This window comes from Mytilus edulis, chromosome 9 (assembly GCF_963676685.1).
Source record: "Mytilus edulis chromosome 9, xbMytEdul2.2, whole genome shotgun sequence".
Taxonomy (NCBI): Eukaryota; Metazoa; Mollusca; class Bivalvia; order Mytilida; family Mytilidae; genus Mytilus; species Mytilus edulis.
Genome location: NC_092352.1, coordinates 22,683,430 through 22,701,604, shown reverse-complemented (window position 1 = coordinate 22,701,604; position 18,175 = coordinate 22,683,430). Strand labels below are relative to the sequence as shown.

General features: G+C 32.6%; 1 protein-coding gene and 1 long non-coding RNA gene across 3 annotated transcripts in view; one reads left to right on the top strand and one right to left on the bottom strand.

The window, feature by feature from the left end:
* LOC139487814 (uncharacterized) overlaps positions 1 to 18,175 on the bottom strand; it is a 111,067-nt gene that overhangs the window by 76,306 nt on the left and 16,586 nt on the right. Inside the window, exons 16-24 of one of the 2 annotated variants that reach the window (XM_071272945.1) lie at positions 17,049 to 17,219; positions 16,531 to 16,650; positions 15,191 to 15,388; positions 14,135 to 14,317; positions 12,913 to 13,061; positions 11,944 to 12,097; positions 10,762 to 11,364; positions 8,923 to 9,123; positions 8,279 to 8,488 (exon numbers count right to left, since the gene is read on the bottom strand). In XM_071272945.1, coding sequence (XP_071129046.1) covers positions 8,279 to 8,488; positions 8,923 to 9,123; positions 10,762 to 11,364; positions 11,944 to 12,097; positions 12,913 to 13,061; positions 14,135 to 14,317; positions 15,191 to 15,388; positions 16,531 to 16,650; positions 17,049 to 17,219 — 1,989 coding nt within the window. The remainder of the gene's footprint in view (positions 1 to 8,278; positions 8,489 to 8,922; positions 9,124 to 10,761; positions 11,365 to 11,943; positions 12,098 to 12,912; positions 13,062 to 14,134; positions 14,318 to 15,190; positions 15,389 to 16,530; positions 16,651 to 17,048; positions 17,220 to 18,175) is intronic. The other variant, XM_071272946.1, reaches the window with a different exon arrangement.
* On the top strand, positions 977 to 2,164 carry LOC139487819 (uncharacterized). The gene is made up of 3 exons (XR_011655880.1): positions 977 to 1,015; positions 1,479 to 1,600; positions 2,045 to 2,164. It is a non-coding gene; the product is annotated as an uncharacterized lncRNA (long non-coding RNA).

Here is an 18,175-nt window from a genome sequence, read left to right as displayed (position 1 = left end):
TCTAGATACCTGGTCATTTATGTCTGAGACTACTATAACACAGAGATTGGTCACTCTCTGTACTGGCCAGTCAAATCGTATTTACACGATGTCCACGGGATGCGCGCGCACGCGGACTGATTAGACAAGAAGGACGATCAGCCATTGTTTACAAATGAGGTGCAAAATAATAACTTTTTTCTAACCTGTGTGGCTTATTAAGGAGTTTTATATATCGGTAAGTGTTACAATAAGATTAAAAACGTTAATTATTGTTTGTTTATGTTCACAATCGCATTGTTTAGTGAATTAATAAGCGTAAATTTACAAATGAAACCTGAAATTTACCGCGATTGAGTTAAAAGTCCGTTAGGCTGACTCAATTTATTTTGTGAATCGGTTAAATTCAGATGAACAGTTGGTTTTCTAGATAGTATTAAAACATTCCCTTGTAATTTTTCTTTTTACTGATGTATACTTTGTCATAATTTAATATACCATCATACTGCCATTTATCCCTTTTTGTGAGGGGATTTACCTTATGAAGGTTTCAAAATGGCTGATGTAAATTTTTTGAGTCAATTTATTTTGTGAATCGGTTAAATTCAGATGAACAGTTTGTTTTCTAGATATAGTATTAAAACATTCTCTTGTACTTTTTCTTTTTACTGATGTATACTTTGTCATAATTTGATATACCAGCATACTGCTATTTATCCCTATTTGTGGGGGGGGGGGGTCCCCATGATGAAGACTCCCTAATGGCAATTTTGAAAAAGGCAAGTTTGTCCACAATTTAAAATTAATCAATCAATTTACCATGGCTATTAGTTTGTTAAAGTAAATAAGCCATAAAGCAACATTAACACAAGAGTTGAAGACCCATTTATCATGCTTATAGTCTAGAAGCTTAAGCATGATAAGTTTTCAATGTTACTGATTATAATTTTATTTATTGTAGGAATGCCTCACCGAAAGAAATCTCGTTTGGGAAGACGCCATAAGATAAAAGAACAGAAGCTTAAAATTGGTACTAGTAAGTTTATTTTTCAACATGATAACATTTAGATATCTGACTGACTTTGGAATACCAATGAATTAGGTTTTACTGCAATATCCTTTAATTGTATTTAAATCATCTTCAGTATAAATGACATAAATTATAGCATTCTACATATATATATATACATTTAACAGAGAACATTGTCCATTCATTTATTATGTTCATTCTTACACAAAATTCAAGCATTGACCATGTTGACTCATTAATAAAGATTCAAATTAATACATCTATAAAATTTATGCATAGGCCACTGAGTTCATTGCATGTCTAATGCTGAATAAAAATGCTTCATTCCTTTTGTCATTTAAGTGTACCTCATCTCTAAGGTGGTTATGTCTGAAGCGTTTGTGGTTCCAAAATTTAATGTCTGCTGTCTGTGGTGTTTTCTCCGTCAAATGTTTATTTATCTGTGTCCTTTTGTTGTATGCATTTATAGGACTATGACACTAGTTGGAATGAAAAGAGCTAAAATAAATCCATATCATAGATGAAATTGAAGAACAGATCAGAAAGAAAGCAATGAAGAAAGAAAGGGATGACTTAATTTCAAGAGCAGATGTAAATTAACATATACATGTATAAGTATATTATGAAGTTGCCAATAGAACAATAATACGATTGCAAAGTGAAGGTTAAATCATTGTCTAATATTTATCCTGTTGAATTAGTAAAAAAATAGACAATTTAAAAAATATATATTCATAATATTAGGATATAATGGGAAAAACAGGCTGTAGTTCTCAGAAATCAAGGATTCTGTTTTTAAATATAAAAAAACTTGCATGCTAGTTTGCTATATATATTGTTCCCTTTGATTTATTTGTCTTTTGATGTGAACATTTGTACAAGGTGTAAAGTATTGTCTTTTTAACTACAATGTGTATTTTACTTTTGTAAGAATCATTTTCAAGAAGCTTGTTTAATTTATTTTGATAAGCATGATATAAGAATAAGTGACTGTTGCATAAATATGTACATGAATGTTTCATTTTTTCATTTCAGGATACAAAAGTTCACCTGACGACCAAAAGGAACTGCACACCAACATGATCAAGAGCCTTTATCATTCAATGGACTGACAATTTCTGTTTTGTAGAGAATAAAAATCATCAAAATCTATAACTGAATTTTTTGTTTGCATTTAGTGAGCTTATAAATAAATTATTGAAATAATTTGAATAGATTGTATGTTATCCTCAAGACTAGAATAGAAAATAGAAGAAAAAAAACTCCAAGTTGTATAACTAGAGGGTCCAAGGACCCTGTGTCGCTCACCTGATATTTTTATTTACAATTGTTGCATGATAAATGCAACTGTTGTACTGTCGTTTAGTTTCAATGATATAATACTAAAAAGTGCATTTGAAACCTATGTTTAATTTCAGCCATGTGGGCAGGCAGGGTCATCATACACAGTGGTCCCTGGATATCCTAGTGGTGATTTAAACCAAGTTTGTTTAAATTCAACAGTTGTTTCAGGGGAGAATTTTTGTAAAATTTATCTAACAAGAAATGCAAAGTAATGAGAAAGTTGTGAAGTAGTTTTGTTGTTGCGCAACCCCCCCCCCCCCCCCACTTTGCCAAAAAAAAACAAAAAGATAATAAAAAATTATCATATAAGGGCAATCTATCCTATTAATGATTTCTGCAAAATTCAGTTGATTGTGCAAGGGTTGTATAGCCAGCTGAGGTCGTTAAAAACTCTCTTTCTTTTGTTGTTGCAGATAGATCTTGACCTGATAAGCAATTCTACCACATGTCAGATTTGCTCTAAATGCTTTGGTTTTTGAGTGATAAGCCAAAAACTGCATTTTACCCCTATGTTCTATTTTTAGCCATGGCGGCCATCTTGATTGGTTGGCTGGGTCACCGGACACAATTTTTAAACTAGATACCCCAATGATGATTGTGGCCAAGTTTGGTTTAATTTGGTCCAGTAGTTTCAGAGGAGAAGACTTTTGTAAAAGATAATTAAGATTTACGAAAAATGGTTAAAAATTGACTATAAAGGGCAATAACTCCTAAAGGGGTCAACAGACTATTTTGGTCATGTTGACTTATTTGTAGATCTTACTTAGCTGAACATTTTTGCTGTTTACAGTTTATCTCTATCTATAATAATATTCAAGATAATAACCAAAAACAGCAAAATTTCCTTAAAATTACCAATTCAGGGGCAGCAACCTATCAACGAGTTGTCCGATTCATCTCAAAATTTCAGGGCAGATAGATCTTGACCTGATAAACAATTTTACTACATGTCAGATTTGCTCTAAATGCTTCGGTTTTTGAGTGATAAGCCAAAAACTGCATTTTACCCCTATGTTCTATTTTAAGCCATGGCGGCCATCTTGGTTAGTTGGCCGGATCACCGGACACAATTTTTAAACTAGATACCCCAATGATGATTGTGGCCAAGTTTGGTTTAATTTGGTCCAGTAGTTTCAGAGGAGAAGATTTTTGTAAAAGATAATTAAGATTTACGAAAAATGGTTAAAAATTGACTATAAAGGGCAATAACTTCTAAAGGGGTCAACAGACCATTTTGGTCATGTTGACTTATTTGTAGATCTTACTTTGTTGAACATTTTTGCTGTTCACAGTTTATCTCTATCTATAATAATATTCAAGATAATAACCAAAAACAGCAAAATTTTCTCAAAATTACCAATTCAGGGGCAGCAACCTATCAACGGGTTGTCCGATTCATCTGAAAATTTCAGGGCAGATAGATCTTGACCTGATAAACAATTTTACCCCATGTCAGATTTGCTCTAAATGCTTTGGTTTTTGAGTTATAAGCCAAAAACTGCATTTTACCCCTATGTTCTATTTTTAGCCATGGCGGCCATCTTGGTTGGTTGGGCGGGTCACAGGACACAATTTGTAAACTAGATACCCCAATGATGATTGTAGCCAAGTTTGGTTTAATTTGGTCCAGTAGTTTCAGAGGAGAAGATTTTTGTAAAAGTTAACGACGGACGACGACGACGACGACGACGACGGACGACGGACGACGGACGACGGACGCCGGACGCCGGACGCCAAGTGATGAGAAAAGCTCACTTGGCCCTTCGGGCCAGGTGAGCTAAAAAAGTGGAAGGTCCATAAAAACTAACAAAATCGAACACTTGACTGCAAAAACAAACAGAACGAAGGGGAAAAATGTCATAATCCTGACTTGGTACAGACTTATTCCTTAAAAAGAAATGGTGGGTTAAACTTCGTCTGATTGTTTACAGACTTTCAAAACTTGGTCTTATTGGTTACAGACTTTTCTAAACTTAGTCCTATTGTTTACAAACTTTTCTTTGGTCTCCAGGAAGATTAGAATGTGTAACCCTATTATTGTTAATATTATTATTATCATTAATGAAGTTTTCCAGCTTTATAAAAAAAGAAGATGTGGCATGATTGCCAATGAGACAACTGTCCACAAGAGACCACAATTGACAAAGACATTAACAACTATAGGTTACCGTACGGCCAATCAACAATGAGCAAAGCCAATACTGCAGTCAGCTATAAAAGGCTCAATAAGACAATGTTAAACAATTCAAACGAGAAAACTAACTGCCTTATTTAATTCAAAAAAATATACAATGCACTATATTGACAAGTAAAATGATGGTAAAAATCATTGCAAGGACACTTAAGCAAATATGTACACGTGTATTGTATATTCTGCAATACAGTGCACTTTTCAACCTGTAGTGCTGTACCCTAAGTAGTTCCTGTGAAATCAAAGTACTAGTAGCGTAACCGTTCTAAGGTCTAAACACCATATATTTCTAAACATCTGACATCTAAATAATTGTTGAAATCTAAACACTTGTTAAAATCTAAACATGTTTAGATGCTAAAGGTGTTTCAAAACGTACACAGAATAAGTGTTTAGATTTGAATTTAGGATCTAAACCTGTTTTTACAGTGTACGGACCTTTCAAATGAAAAAAATAATAATTCTCTAGACTTAAAAATACATATATATACACATTTAAGGTGGTACCTAACACTTTAACTAAAATTAATTTGGCTCGTTTAATTTTCTTAAAATTTTGACAAAGTATTTACTTTGACCCTTTGACAAAAATATAAAAAATTCAAAAAAATTGAACCAACCGTTTTATCAGAAAAATTACACTGGTTATATAGCAGTTAGACAAACACTTTATTTTGATCATTGAGAAGCTTAATATTCCCTTATGAACACAATGTCATTAAAACGTTCTGCTGATTTTACAGAGTTATCTCCCTGTAGTGTTAGGTACCACCTTAAATGGAAAGTTAGTTTCTTGAGATCATGCACTTTTCAACTATAAAACTTCTGTTAACACAGAACCTACCCCACTAGATGTAGCTAATTTTCGGTTACCCAATGCCAGAAATATTTGCCACTGACAGTCAGCTATTGATTATTGGGCAGAACTCTACTATAAATATTTATATTTATTTATTTACTATCTTAATTTAATGTATGAATTAGAATGATGTGTACATATGTACCACTCTTGATAAACTCATTCGTCAAGATAAAACTTTAAAAAAAAAAAGGAGACTTTAGAAAACATAAAGATCAGCAACGTGACATTACTAAACGTTAAATAAGGTTTTGTTGGTGGCTGTGCTTTGTTCTTAAATGGCCACGGAATCCAGATACTGAAGAATAGGTTTTGTCACAATCTGAGCACTGGTATAAAGCTTGACGTTCAGAGTTATTTGCGGTAGTGGCTTCTTTTTGTTTTTTTTGCAGTTTTTGCAGCCGTCCTTCAGATTCAATATCTGATGCAGTAAAATCACCAAGTAAAAGATCAAGATTGAGATCACTGTCATACCAAGATAAGAAGTCACTTTTAGTCCCTTTTAGAGGACATTGCGAAGTGAAATTTGCGACGATGTTTTGGGAACATATATTTATAATTTGTAGGTCTTTTGTTTGTTTAATGCACCCATTGAAGTTATAACCCCTTTTGCCGTTCTGTACTCAACTACTTTAAACGATATTTTCTCTCTTATATGATTGCCGCTAATTACGTTGTTTGTAAAAACCTGATCAAAATTGATTGAAATGATTGACCCTTTTAATTAAGGAAAGACATCCTCATTATTTTTGTATTTGGAAAAGAATTTGATTAGGATAAAAACCCAAGTTCATTACAAAGCATACTAGACTGATTCAAACGGCAAAACAGAATTGCTTACAAAAAAAAACGATTATTTGGTATAATATATCTTTTTTGGGGCATATTTTTTTTTCGGTTTTAAATTTCCAATCGATTATTCTTCAATTATTCCTATTCTATAATCTTGATTTTTTTCATCTATTCAATGAATAACCATCGAAACCCATCCATACCTTCCTTTATACTTTTTGCCGCCGTAATTAACCTTCATTTGAAAAAAAAACGGTTAAAACTGAAGCCTTTTTCCATTTTGATTTCTGAAAAAGCTTTTAGTGGAACCAATCATTCATGAAAATTAAAATAAAATAAATTAAAATAAAATATCAAAAAGTATCGATGATGAAATTAATATATCTTAATTCCATTTTAATTAGCATGTGTATACGTGTATCATAACCATATCCCAGCCAATTCACAAATGCACCTGTTTTTACAGGTAGGTAAAATAGGTAAAACATTTGTATATTTGATCAAGGAATTGTTTATATGATTCCTTGATTAGATACAATAAACAGGACCTGTTTCACCATAACAATTTCGGTTGTCGGATTTATGAGAATTATCTAAACACAATCCATTCTCGTCGCAAAGTTCATTTTAAAAAAACTATTAAAATATGTTTATTATGAAAAACTATTAAAATATATTTATTATTAAAAACTATTATAATATAATAATTATTAAAGTAGGTTAATCATAATAATATTCATATAAAATGAATAGTAATGACAGCATTGAAAATAATAATTCGCTTTGTTTTATTCAATTTTAATTTGAACAATTACATGTCGTCTGCTAACGGTAAAATATGAAACTACGTTAAAATAACGTAGCTAGCTTTTTTGAGTGTGTACGGTTTTATAGGGAAATTGAGAGTGACCAATCTCTGTGTTATAGTAGTCTCAGTTTATGTGCATATTGCCACAAATATGGTAAAATTACTTAATATAGCCAAAATTTGTAAGGGTTCCACGGAACCCAGTGTCTCGCCTACTTTTGCTGTTAATCGCAGACTCAACAAAAATGAGGAAAAACATCAATAAAAATTTCCCTCTCGATACTGTCTTTTGATTGAAAGAAGCTTCCAAGTTTGGTAAAAAATTCAGGATAGTTTATGAATCTAATAAATGTTTTATAAACTTTAACTGCAGACTGTATGTAATGTTAACTGGAATAAAAACTAAGTTTATTTATAAGTAAAATACGGAAAAAGTGAATATTTTTTTTACAAAATTTACTTCTGAATAATATCTTATGATCAGAAACAAGCTTTTGCCTAAGTTTGGTAGAAATCCAGGATAGTTTAAGAACATTATAAAAATTTTAAAAACTTAAACCAAAGAGTGAATGTTTTGTTTCTGGCAAAAGAACTAAGTAAAATACGGAAAAGTGGAAATTTATTTTTACAAAATTTTCTTCTTGATACTATCTTATGATCATAAACAAGCTTCTGTCCGAGTTTGGTACATATCAAGGATAGTTTATGAAAGTTATTAAAATTTTAAAAACTTTAACCACAGAGTGAATGTAATGTTTCCTCGCAGAAAAACTAAGTCCATTTATAAGTAAAATACGGAAAAGTGGAAATTTATTCTTACAAAATTTTCTTCTTGATACTATCTTATGATCATAAACAAGCTTCTGTCCAAGTTTGGTAGAAATTCAGTATAGTTTAAGAAAGTTATTAAAGTTTCAAAAACTTTAACCACAGAGTGAATATTTGTGGACGCCGCCGCCGCCGCCGCCGACGGAATGTAGGATCGCTTAGTTGCTTTTTCCCCTAAAGTCGAAGGCTGGACAATAAATCATTCAGCCTTATACTGGTGGTTTCATTCCTCAGATTTTTTTATCAGGTATTTTTAATTCAGCTGGAATTTGCATCCTGAGAAAATAATGATTAAGTTATTGGAGCAAATATAAATGGCCTATAAAAGTATATGTGGTCCTTTTTGTTCCATGTTTTCCGTATTTAATCATTTATATATTGGATTTTTAAATGTTTTGAATGGTTAATTGCAGCCAATACCAATATATTCAATATCAATTAACTCACCAATACAACTGGGTACCTGATTATCCCAGTTTAATGATGTGCTAGAAATGTTTTCATTACAGGAAATCTTGGTTAAAGTATCAGGAACAAAACCAGCTCTATCACAAGAGAAACTTATGTGTCCATTTTTCTGAAAACTTTGAAATGTGTTGTTCATCATCAAGGTAGCTATGCCCCCAGCTGGATAGCCTGGGTCACTACAGGTTTCTCCTACAAAAAAATATTTGAAAAAATTAAGACAAAAAATAATGTATTTTAAAATGTTTCTATGAATGTCAACATGACTTCAATTGTCAAAGTCATGGGGCGGCTCATGCCTAACCTTTCAATTCAGTAATGAAGGTCATCCTTAAAATTTCTAACATTTGTCAGATTTCAAGTTGATCTTTTGATCTACATTAAAATTATTTCCAACTGATTGACAAACTCTTTTGATAAAGTTATTCTCAACTAATGGACAAATGTCAAGGTTATCCTGTAGTATATTTTTTCTTAGATGTTCATTAGTTATAAATGTCATTCATTCATATTTATATCTAAAATAGTCAGTAGCAAATGTTTTCCTGATATCTACTTATTCTAAGTTATTATGTTCCACTAAGGATATAAATGCAACATTATTTTTATAATTCACTGATACCAACCTAAACACTGTAAACTTCCTAAATCCCATTGACCATCTGCTCCACATATAACTTCTATGTCAGAAGATCCATTAACACTTTTTCCGTCAACATAAAATAAACTGGAACATGAAAATTCAAACATGGATCCATATTTCAAGTTTGAAGGATAAGTAAAGTTTGCTCCAGTAATATTAGAAGGTGGATTCCCACAATCAATTTCTACAATATAAAATAGAGAATTAGAAATATAATCACTAACAAGAATGTGTCCAAAGTACACGGATGCCCCACTCGCACTATCCTTTTCCATGTTCCATGGACCGTGAAATTGGGTAATTATCTAATTTGGCATTAAAATTAGAAAGATCATATCATAAGCAACAAGTGTACTAAGTTTCAAGTTGATTGGACTTCAGCTTCATCAAAAACTACCTTGACCAAAAACTTGAACCTGGACGGACGAACGGCACCACAGACGGACGGACGGACGGACGAACGGAGCCACAGACCAGAAAACATAATGCCCCTCTACTATCGTAGGTGGGGCATAAATATTTGTGTTGAAGCTAGTGGGGCATGGTCATATAAACTTACAGGGAAACAAAGCATTTAAGGGGGTAGACCTTGGTTAAGGGAGATAACTCTTTAAATCAGTTAAGCGTTTGTAAAAGTCAAGTTCATCAATGTTTTTTAAGCATTTACCTGAAACAGATTAAAAATAATCTATGTAACCTAGAAGCTTAGAATATGTTTTTGAAAATGGTTGACACAAACGTACTGATGATTTTAAGAGTTATTTCCCTTAACCTAGGTCTACCTCCTTAAATCATAACAAAATTTCTGAATAGGACAATTTTTAAAGAAGCAAAAAGGTCAGAAATCCTGCCTGAAAGCCAATAGCTCATCACTACTAATATACATAATGAATGCATAACTTTAATGACCATCTGATAGAAAATTAAAGTCTAATTGACATATTAGGATATATACACTTATACATAATTCATATTTGAAAGACTGTTTAACTTGACATGCAAGACCATTTTTTATGGGTGAAAAGGGCCAATAGCTTCTAAAATGGAAGATTATACGCCTTAATCCTGATGTGGCATAGAAAATAAAGTGTTTAAATCAGATTCAGCCTAAAGGTATTGTAAGCCATTCAGAAATTCCGTACTTTGAATTAGTGAATAATAAGAGACTTAATGGTCCAAAGATTCAAATTCACAAGTTAAGTGCTGTTTTTCCAAATTCTGGATCAAATTTGGAAGAGTATATACCCTACATGTCAGACTTCTAGCTGAGGACAGGACGGACGGACGAACGGAGCCACAGACCAGAAAATATAATGCCCCTCTACTATCGTAGGTGGGGCATAATAAACAAAACTTGCATTTTATCCCCATGTTCTATTTTTAGCCATGTTTGCCATCATGGTTAGCAAGCGGGATCATCAGACACCTTTTTCAAACAACATGCTCCAAAGACAATTGTGGCCAAATTTGATTAAATTTGGTCGGGTACAAGTTTCAGAGGAGAAGATTTTTGTAAAAGATAAGGAACCACTTTGACCAGGGACGCCAAATGATGAGAAAAGCTCACTTGGCTTTTTTAGCCAGGTGAGCTAAAAAAAAGTAACGAAAATTGTGTGTATTCTATTTAGTAACATTATTTTCAAGGTTCCAGTTAAGGGTAGCGTCAAATATAATTTGTGGATTACTTGAGCATCCTTAGTGAACTTAGTAAACCCCCCAAAAAGTGCGATATTTGTTTTTTTATATTCCTGATCATTCAAATTCCCATATTTTATCAACTCAATCTGTATTTTTTTCAATAATTCTTAAAATTTATACTTACCTCCACATTCATAATCATTTCCATAAAGATAGTAAGAGTCTGATGTCATGTTGTAGATACATTTCCTTTCCTTGGTGAAGTCTGTTTTACCATTTACCTCACAGTTATCCCCCTTGTCTGTGTTATACTTACCTCCACATTCATAATCATTTCCATAAAGATAGTAAGAGTCTGATGTCATGTTGTAGATACATTTCCTTTCCTTGGTGAAGTCTGTTTTACCATTTACCTCACAGTTATCCCCCTTGTCTGTGTTATACTTACCTCCACATTCATAATCATTTCCATAAAGATAGTAAGAGTCTGATGTCATGTTGTAGATACATTTCCTTTTCTTGGTGAAGTCTGTTTTACCATTTACCTCACAGTTATCCCCCTTGTCTGTGTTATACTTACCTCCACATTCATAATCATTTCCATAAAGATAGTAAGAGTCTGATGTCATGTTGTAGATACATTTCCTTTCCTTGGTAAAGTCCCCCTTTCCTGGTACTGTACAGTTCATGTTTAAAGTGTCGCCAAACTCCACAGAAACATCAGGACTGACTGATGTGGGCTGACGTATCAAACTGTGTGTCTTGTAGGGGTCCACTAAGCATACACCTATTAAAATATATATTAATACATAAACTACTAAGTAAAGTCATGTTTCATAGAGCATTAAAGGTGTAATACCACCATTGATTTTTCCCCTATTTGTCTTTGTTAAATTTGCACTTTTCAAAAAAATGTACAGAATTTATCTTTGTTTCAAATGAAGAAATACTTAGCATGAGAAAAGTTTTATCCTGTCCAGTACTATAGAAAAAAATGCACATACCATTTCATAGCATATAAGAAAATAACCATCATTGGAAGTTAACCAATCAAATTTCTCTCCTTATTTTATCTGTGTACAAGGTTTAGTCACCATGTAACTTCAAGATTTATACAAAATTTTCTAAAGAAATCCCAATTAAAAAATATTGGTGTTTTGAAATGCCCAAGACATATGTTTATGACACAGAAATGTTTTACTGCAATAAAATGTAGGATTAATTACCTACAACTGTCAAATTCAAGGGAATATTTTTTTCTACCTTCTTTCGTATACAACCGGATGTGATGTACCATGATTTGGTGGTATTACACCTAAAACTAGTAACATGTGTCATATATTTATTTCTAGTATTCTATACTAACCTGGAGTAATTCTATACACAGATGACCTCCAAATTCCCCCACATATTTCCTTTGTATTTCCTACACAAGCCATGTTACATTCCCTCTCAGTTCTCTTAGTGTACTTGGTGCTACCCAGTTGTGTACCATTACCACAATAACACTTATTTCCTGCCTGTACAAAATATTATTAAATATATGCATTATCTACATGTTAATTATTGTTTGAGATAACAGGAAATAAATTGAGATCCCTTTGATATTGTCTAAAGTCAAGACTGCATCTGGCATCCATTTTTTGCCTGACCCAGACGAAATCATATTTTCTTTTCTTGTATATAAAACCTTTTAGATATTATTTCCAGTGAACAAATCTAACTAAACCACATTCAATATGTGCCTGGTCAAGTCAGGAGCCTTTAACTCATTGGTTGTCTTAAATAAGTAGCTGGCTCTCGTAACTGTTTTTCTTTCATTGTTTTGTCATATATCAGGCTATACGATGACCTTTGATTGGTTAAATACATGTCATTTGAACTCTGTTGGATAGTTGTTTCATTAGCAATCATATCATGTCTCCTTAATTTGTATTGGTACATGTTATCTATGTTGTTTCAGACAAAAAAGATGAAAGTGTGATTTCATTTGTCACTAAATCCATTTAAGCTGTCATTGCTGACCCATGTATTAATTCCTATCAGTTCGAAAAGTAAATTTTTCAAAAGAGAGTCTCTCTGTCATCTTTCCAATAAAACAGCCTATAGAATATTTATACATCCTTGCACTTTTGAATTTGTGGTTTACCAAAAATGGGTAACCAAGGAATTATACAATTTGATCCAGGGTAGTTAAAAAAACATTGAATGCAAGATATAGTAAGATTTTCTCTAGATTTGTCCTTACATGTGTTGATTTTCTTACGTGGATATGTTTTATACAATATTTTATATTTCTAAATGGTTATATCAAATTAAATTTCATTATATTTACCTGTGTTGCAAAATACTGATCGGATTTCCACCCTGAAAATGTGCATTGCGTGAAACAGATTTCTGCTGACAAAGTTTTCTTTTCATGTACTTCATCAAACATTGGATCAGTGTCGTCATGGTAACAGCCAACATATGTGTAGCTGTATGCTGAAAGAATAGAAATTCATTGAAAATCTTGCAGTCTTAAGGAACTGTAACAGTTTGACTGTCTTATATAGTCTTCATGTATTGCCATCAATTTGATATTTCTAAGACTTAAATGAAAAGGCCTTATATATGTAGGACTCGGAGGTGGGATGGGGACGCTGAAGTGCGATGGTCCACGCCGAAGTACGATGGTCCTTTTGCTGAGGTGCGATGGTTTGGTCTGACGTTATCATATTGTGATGTTTCGCCTTAGTAAAATACAACATAGATTCGCAGGCAGGACGGGATAGGGTTGTGTAGATGAAGGTTTCATGTTAACAAAGGAAACGAAAGGGAAAAGAAAGTACCGAAGTATTCAAGTTCCGAAGAGTTTTGAGCATTATAAGTTGAGGTTACAAACAAGTCGTGCAACAAATCATTGAGAGCAAAGCAGCTGATGGATGAACTTGGTCTGCATATCGGAAAATTAGTGTTTGGAATTATGCCACAAACCTTTTTCATGATAAATAAAGCATATTGATCTAAATATTAATTTGGATTTACCTTTAAGTAAAAGTCTCTTGATTCTATGTCGACGATTTAATAGAAAAAAAATTTGCTATTTTACTAGTAATGTTTTTATTATATCAAGTTGCTATAATGTTGTTTTAAACCCGAGATGAATCCGGATTTGTAAGAACACGTCAATCTAGACTTTTTACTTTTTTATAGTGGTTGCAGTGTTGATGTTTTACAACATGTTAGGCCAAAATTGACCTACAATGTAACTGATCCCTACATGTACTTCCTAATTTGTCATCACCTAATTTTTTCGTGGAATAATCGACAAGGATCGCTATTTGTCATACATAAATGCACAAAGTGTTTTTTTACTCCGTGGGCAATCAGGTATATATAAATGGATGAATAATTGTTGTGAGCAATTTCTAAGTTTTGTTATATTTAATAAAATGAGATGGACCCTTCTAGGTACTTTTATATAGACCTACACACTGCATCTTTTTTTTTTCCGTCTTGAACAGCATATTATTTTACTCTCAACTACTTGCCATTCTTGACAATATTACACTAACCTTGACATTTGGGAAATCGACTTGGTGACCATTGTCCAGTGCTGTCACAGGTGAACAATTTTTTGCCATTCATTACATAACCAATGTTACAGAAATATTGTATAGTATCTCCGTACTGATGAACAGATCGATGAGTCATCAACATACCATTATCTATGGAAGGTGGGCTTGGACAAAGTTTGCCTGAAAAAAACATTGTATACTGTATATTTTTTTTTAAATGGTGTATTCAATATTTTAATTATTTAACAGCTTACATTTTAACAAATTTTTTTACATAAATAAGGCCGTTAGTTTTCTCATTTGAATTGTTTTACATTGTCTTATCGGGGCCTTATATAGCTCACTATGCGGTATGGGCTTTGCTCATTGTTGAAGGCCGTACGGTGACCTATAGTTGTTAATGTCCGTGTCATTCTGGTCTATTGTGGATAGTTGTCTCATTGGCAATCATACCACATCTTCTTTTTTATACATTGTTACATAGATTTTTCAATCATGTCAATGGACAGTCCTTATTGTCAAGTCATTACGCCATAAAGCAGCTAGAAATTTGAAAGATATGAGAGATATAATTCAACTTTCAGTGTGATTTGTTTTATAACCATGTTTCTAATGAAATGTAAGATACAACCAAATATCTTATTAACATATTAATTGCCTGCTTATACAAGAAAACATTATTTTAATTGCCAAATATTCTTTTCTGATAGACATTGAGGCTGACTTCATTTGGATAGTAGATGGGATTGACATGGTCTTATATAACACCTGTTATGATTGGATATAGCTTTCCCACCATAAGAACTCTAGACCCTGGGTTGTGGCAGGGTTCCTTGAGATTGTCTCAATATCCCGGATGTTATGATGTCAATCCAATCAAATTTAGATGTAAACATATTCAGAGTAGGGGCCTAGAACTTCCGGTAATCTAGAGTACTTACTCTTCAAAATTATTTACAATTCATATGGAACTCTAGTCAAATCTCGGATTAAAAATGAAGTCACCCCAGAGTGTTGCTTATGATGGTTATTTTTTCCCAGAATACAACTTACGAACACAAGTATGGTCCAAATTATAAACTTTTCCAAGATTTCCATTCTCCATAACTAATGGTACAGTGAAGTTAGCTGCAAAATCTTTGGTAAATAACTGATATCCTGTTTTCTTACAGCCACACTGGTACCCTCCTGGTACATCTTTACACATGTGGTCACAACCAGCTCTATCATCTCTGTCACATTCACGTATATCTGTAACATAAAAATACAAGTATATATTATACACAGGTGTTCATTTAGTTGTTGCAATAAAAAAAATCAGAATTCCACCACATTTATTTAATCCAGTACATGCACTTCCAAACAAAGAATACATCATTCCATAACAACATGAATGCAGTTGGTAATCAAGACTACTGATGGTTATTTTGCTATGAAAGCTCCTGTCCTTTTTTTACATAAATAGGCTTCTTTTCAATGGTGGGATTAAAATCAAAATTTACTTGAATTTAGTGCCACATTTTTATGTGACCATGTGTGAAAGTTAATTTTGTTCTGTAAACATGGTTCTATATTTCTAGCTCACATCAGGACCGAATAAAGTGCTTCAATGATGTATATTTACTGAAATTGTCATGACTGTATCTAAGGTGTCAACTATTTATGAGACTACCAATGTTTTCATGACAACCTAGGTCTGAACATAAAGGATGTATCCAATGTCACAATAATATAAATTACTTATATCTTCATTGTGACCAACTTATCAATGTCAGATTAACATCAGAAATGTATTCAAGGTCCTTAATACAAATGAAGTCAATGCCAGTCATGACAACTGACACCTAATGAGTTAACATCAGGACTATATCCAAGGTCACAATAACATGTGTTACTACCAGCATCAGTAAAAACATTTAATCTCAAAATATAACAGGAATATGTACATATATAGTACCCAGATGCCCCACTCACACTATCCCGTTTCTATGTTCAGTGGTCCGTAAAATTAAGGTCAAAACTCTATTTTGGCATTAAATTACAAAGAACACACCATACAGAACATGTGTACTACGTTTCAAGTTGATTGGACTTTAACTTCATCAAAAACTACCTTGATAAAAAAATTCAACTAAAATTTTTTAACCTGGAGCAGGACAGACTGACAAACAAACAAATGGATGGACGAAATGACAAACAGCCTGAAAAACATAATGACCCTAAGTGGGACATAAAAATAAGATGTGGTATGATTGCCATTGAGACAACTCTCCACAAGAAATCAACAACACAGAAATTAACCACTATATGACACTGTACAGCCTTGATAATATCAGGACTGTATCCAGGATAAAATTGATGTCATAACTACCAATGTTGTCATGACAACTAACCTTTACATTTCTGCTTAACATCAGGACTGTATCCAAGGTTACAATGACATGTGTAACTACCGATGTTGTCAACACATTTTTGATCACAGTTAGAGGTACCTTCAATACATTCATCAATATCTGAAATACAGATTGAAATCATAGATTAGTAAAGTAGATTTTTACTACATGACTAAGAATAGGAGCCTCAAATTCTCTCAAAGACAGAAGTGTATGGAAGATAATATATTAGATACACACCATTGATGACATATCATAAACACACTTAATTATAAAACATATAAAAAAGAAGATGTGGTATGATAACATTTTAACATGGTCAAAATTCAAAGCAAAGGGGACATAACTCAACTTTAATAATAAAAATTAGACACCGATCATAAATACATAAAAACAAAATTAATAAAAAAAATAAAAGCATCATCATGGTAAAACAATCTATGTCACAGAAGTGTAAGAGGTGAATTCCTCAGCATCAGAACTTTTTTTTCTTTATAACAAGACTTATTTGCACTTACTATCACATGTGGGTAACTCTTCGTAAGTCTGGTTTTCATTACAAGTCAGTGTCTTTGTACCATTTAATCTAAATCCAACATCACATTTTACTGTAATCTCTTCTTTAAATTCAGGGAAGGTGCTTTTTGAAAGTTTCCCATTCTTAATTTCTGGTAACAAACATTTCAGCTCTGTAATATAAAATATATTCTCTAATTTCAAATTGTAGTTTTGATAAATTTCAATAAACCACACTGTGTTTAAATTTCTCTCCTGTTATTTCTGAACATATCCATTCAAAATCAAAATATTGCATTACATATTACTTATCATATAAGAGAAACAAATTCTCCCACTTGAGTCTGTTCACTGCAATGTCTATCCATGTTCAATAATTAAGAGTGCATTTGTTTCTAACCTGAAATTTTGTCATCGATGACTATCGTTTAGTAAACGTTAAGCTGCTAGAAACAAATGCATCGTTTAATAAACTTTATCGACCCCACGTTGTCAGACAAAAATAGATTACACTCATGCACTATAAACAAACAGGTAAAAGTGCAGGAAATAAATAACCAGGACTTTGCGAAAACAACACATGCTCGTAATTATTTAAACGACAGATGCAGAAACAAATTTATCATTTACACGTCTCAACGATAAACGATCAACGACTACGCGACTACTTTGAGCGTACATCGTTTATGTGAACGATGTCAACGTTGACCAAAAAATGTAAGAAACAAATGGATTAAACGACTACGCGCGTAGTCGTTTACATCGTTTAGGTTAGAAACAAATGCGCTCTAAAAGTGTTCAAACTTTAAAGTGAGCAGGTAATCAAACATTTTAAAGATTGAAAATTAATCAATCTCAAGTTGAAAATAAATAGGGTTGAATACTGTAAACGAATCTATAGTAATATATGTGGAAAGCAAAGCCAAATTTAAGTCAAGAAATATCTAGGTTTATACTGCTGATCTTATCAAGGCATGTCACTCATTGTTATTTTTTAGCTCCTTATCAGTATACAACTTTAGTTTTTCAATTTATATAGTGTTTTGATAAGAAATATCTGTACATTGACCATTGAACCATTAGAATGAGGTCAAGGTCAGATGGTTTATTGGTCAAAGTTAAGTTTTGT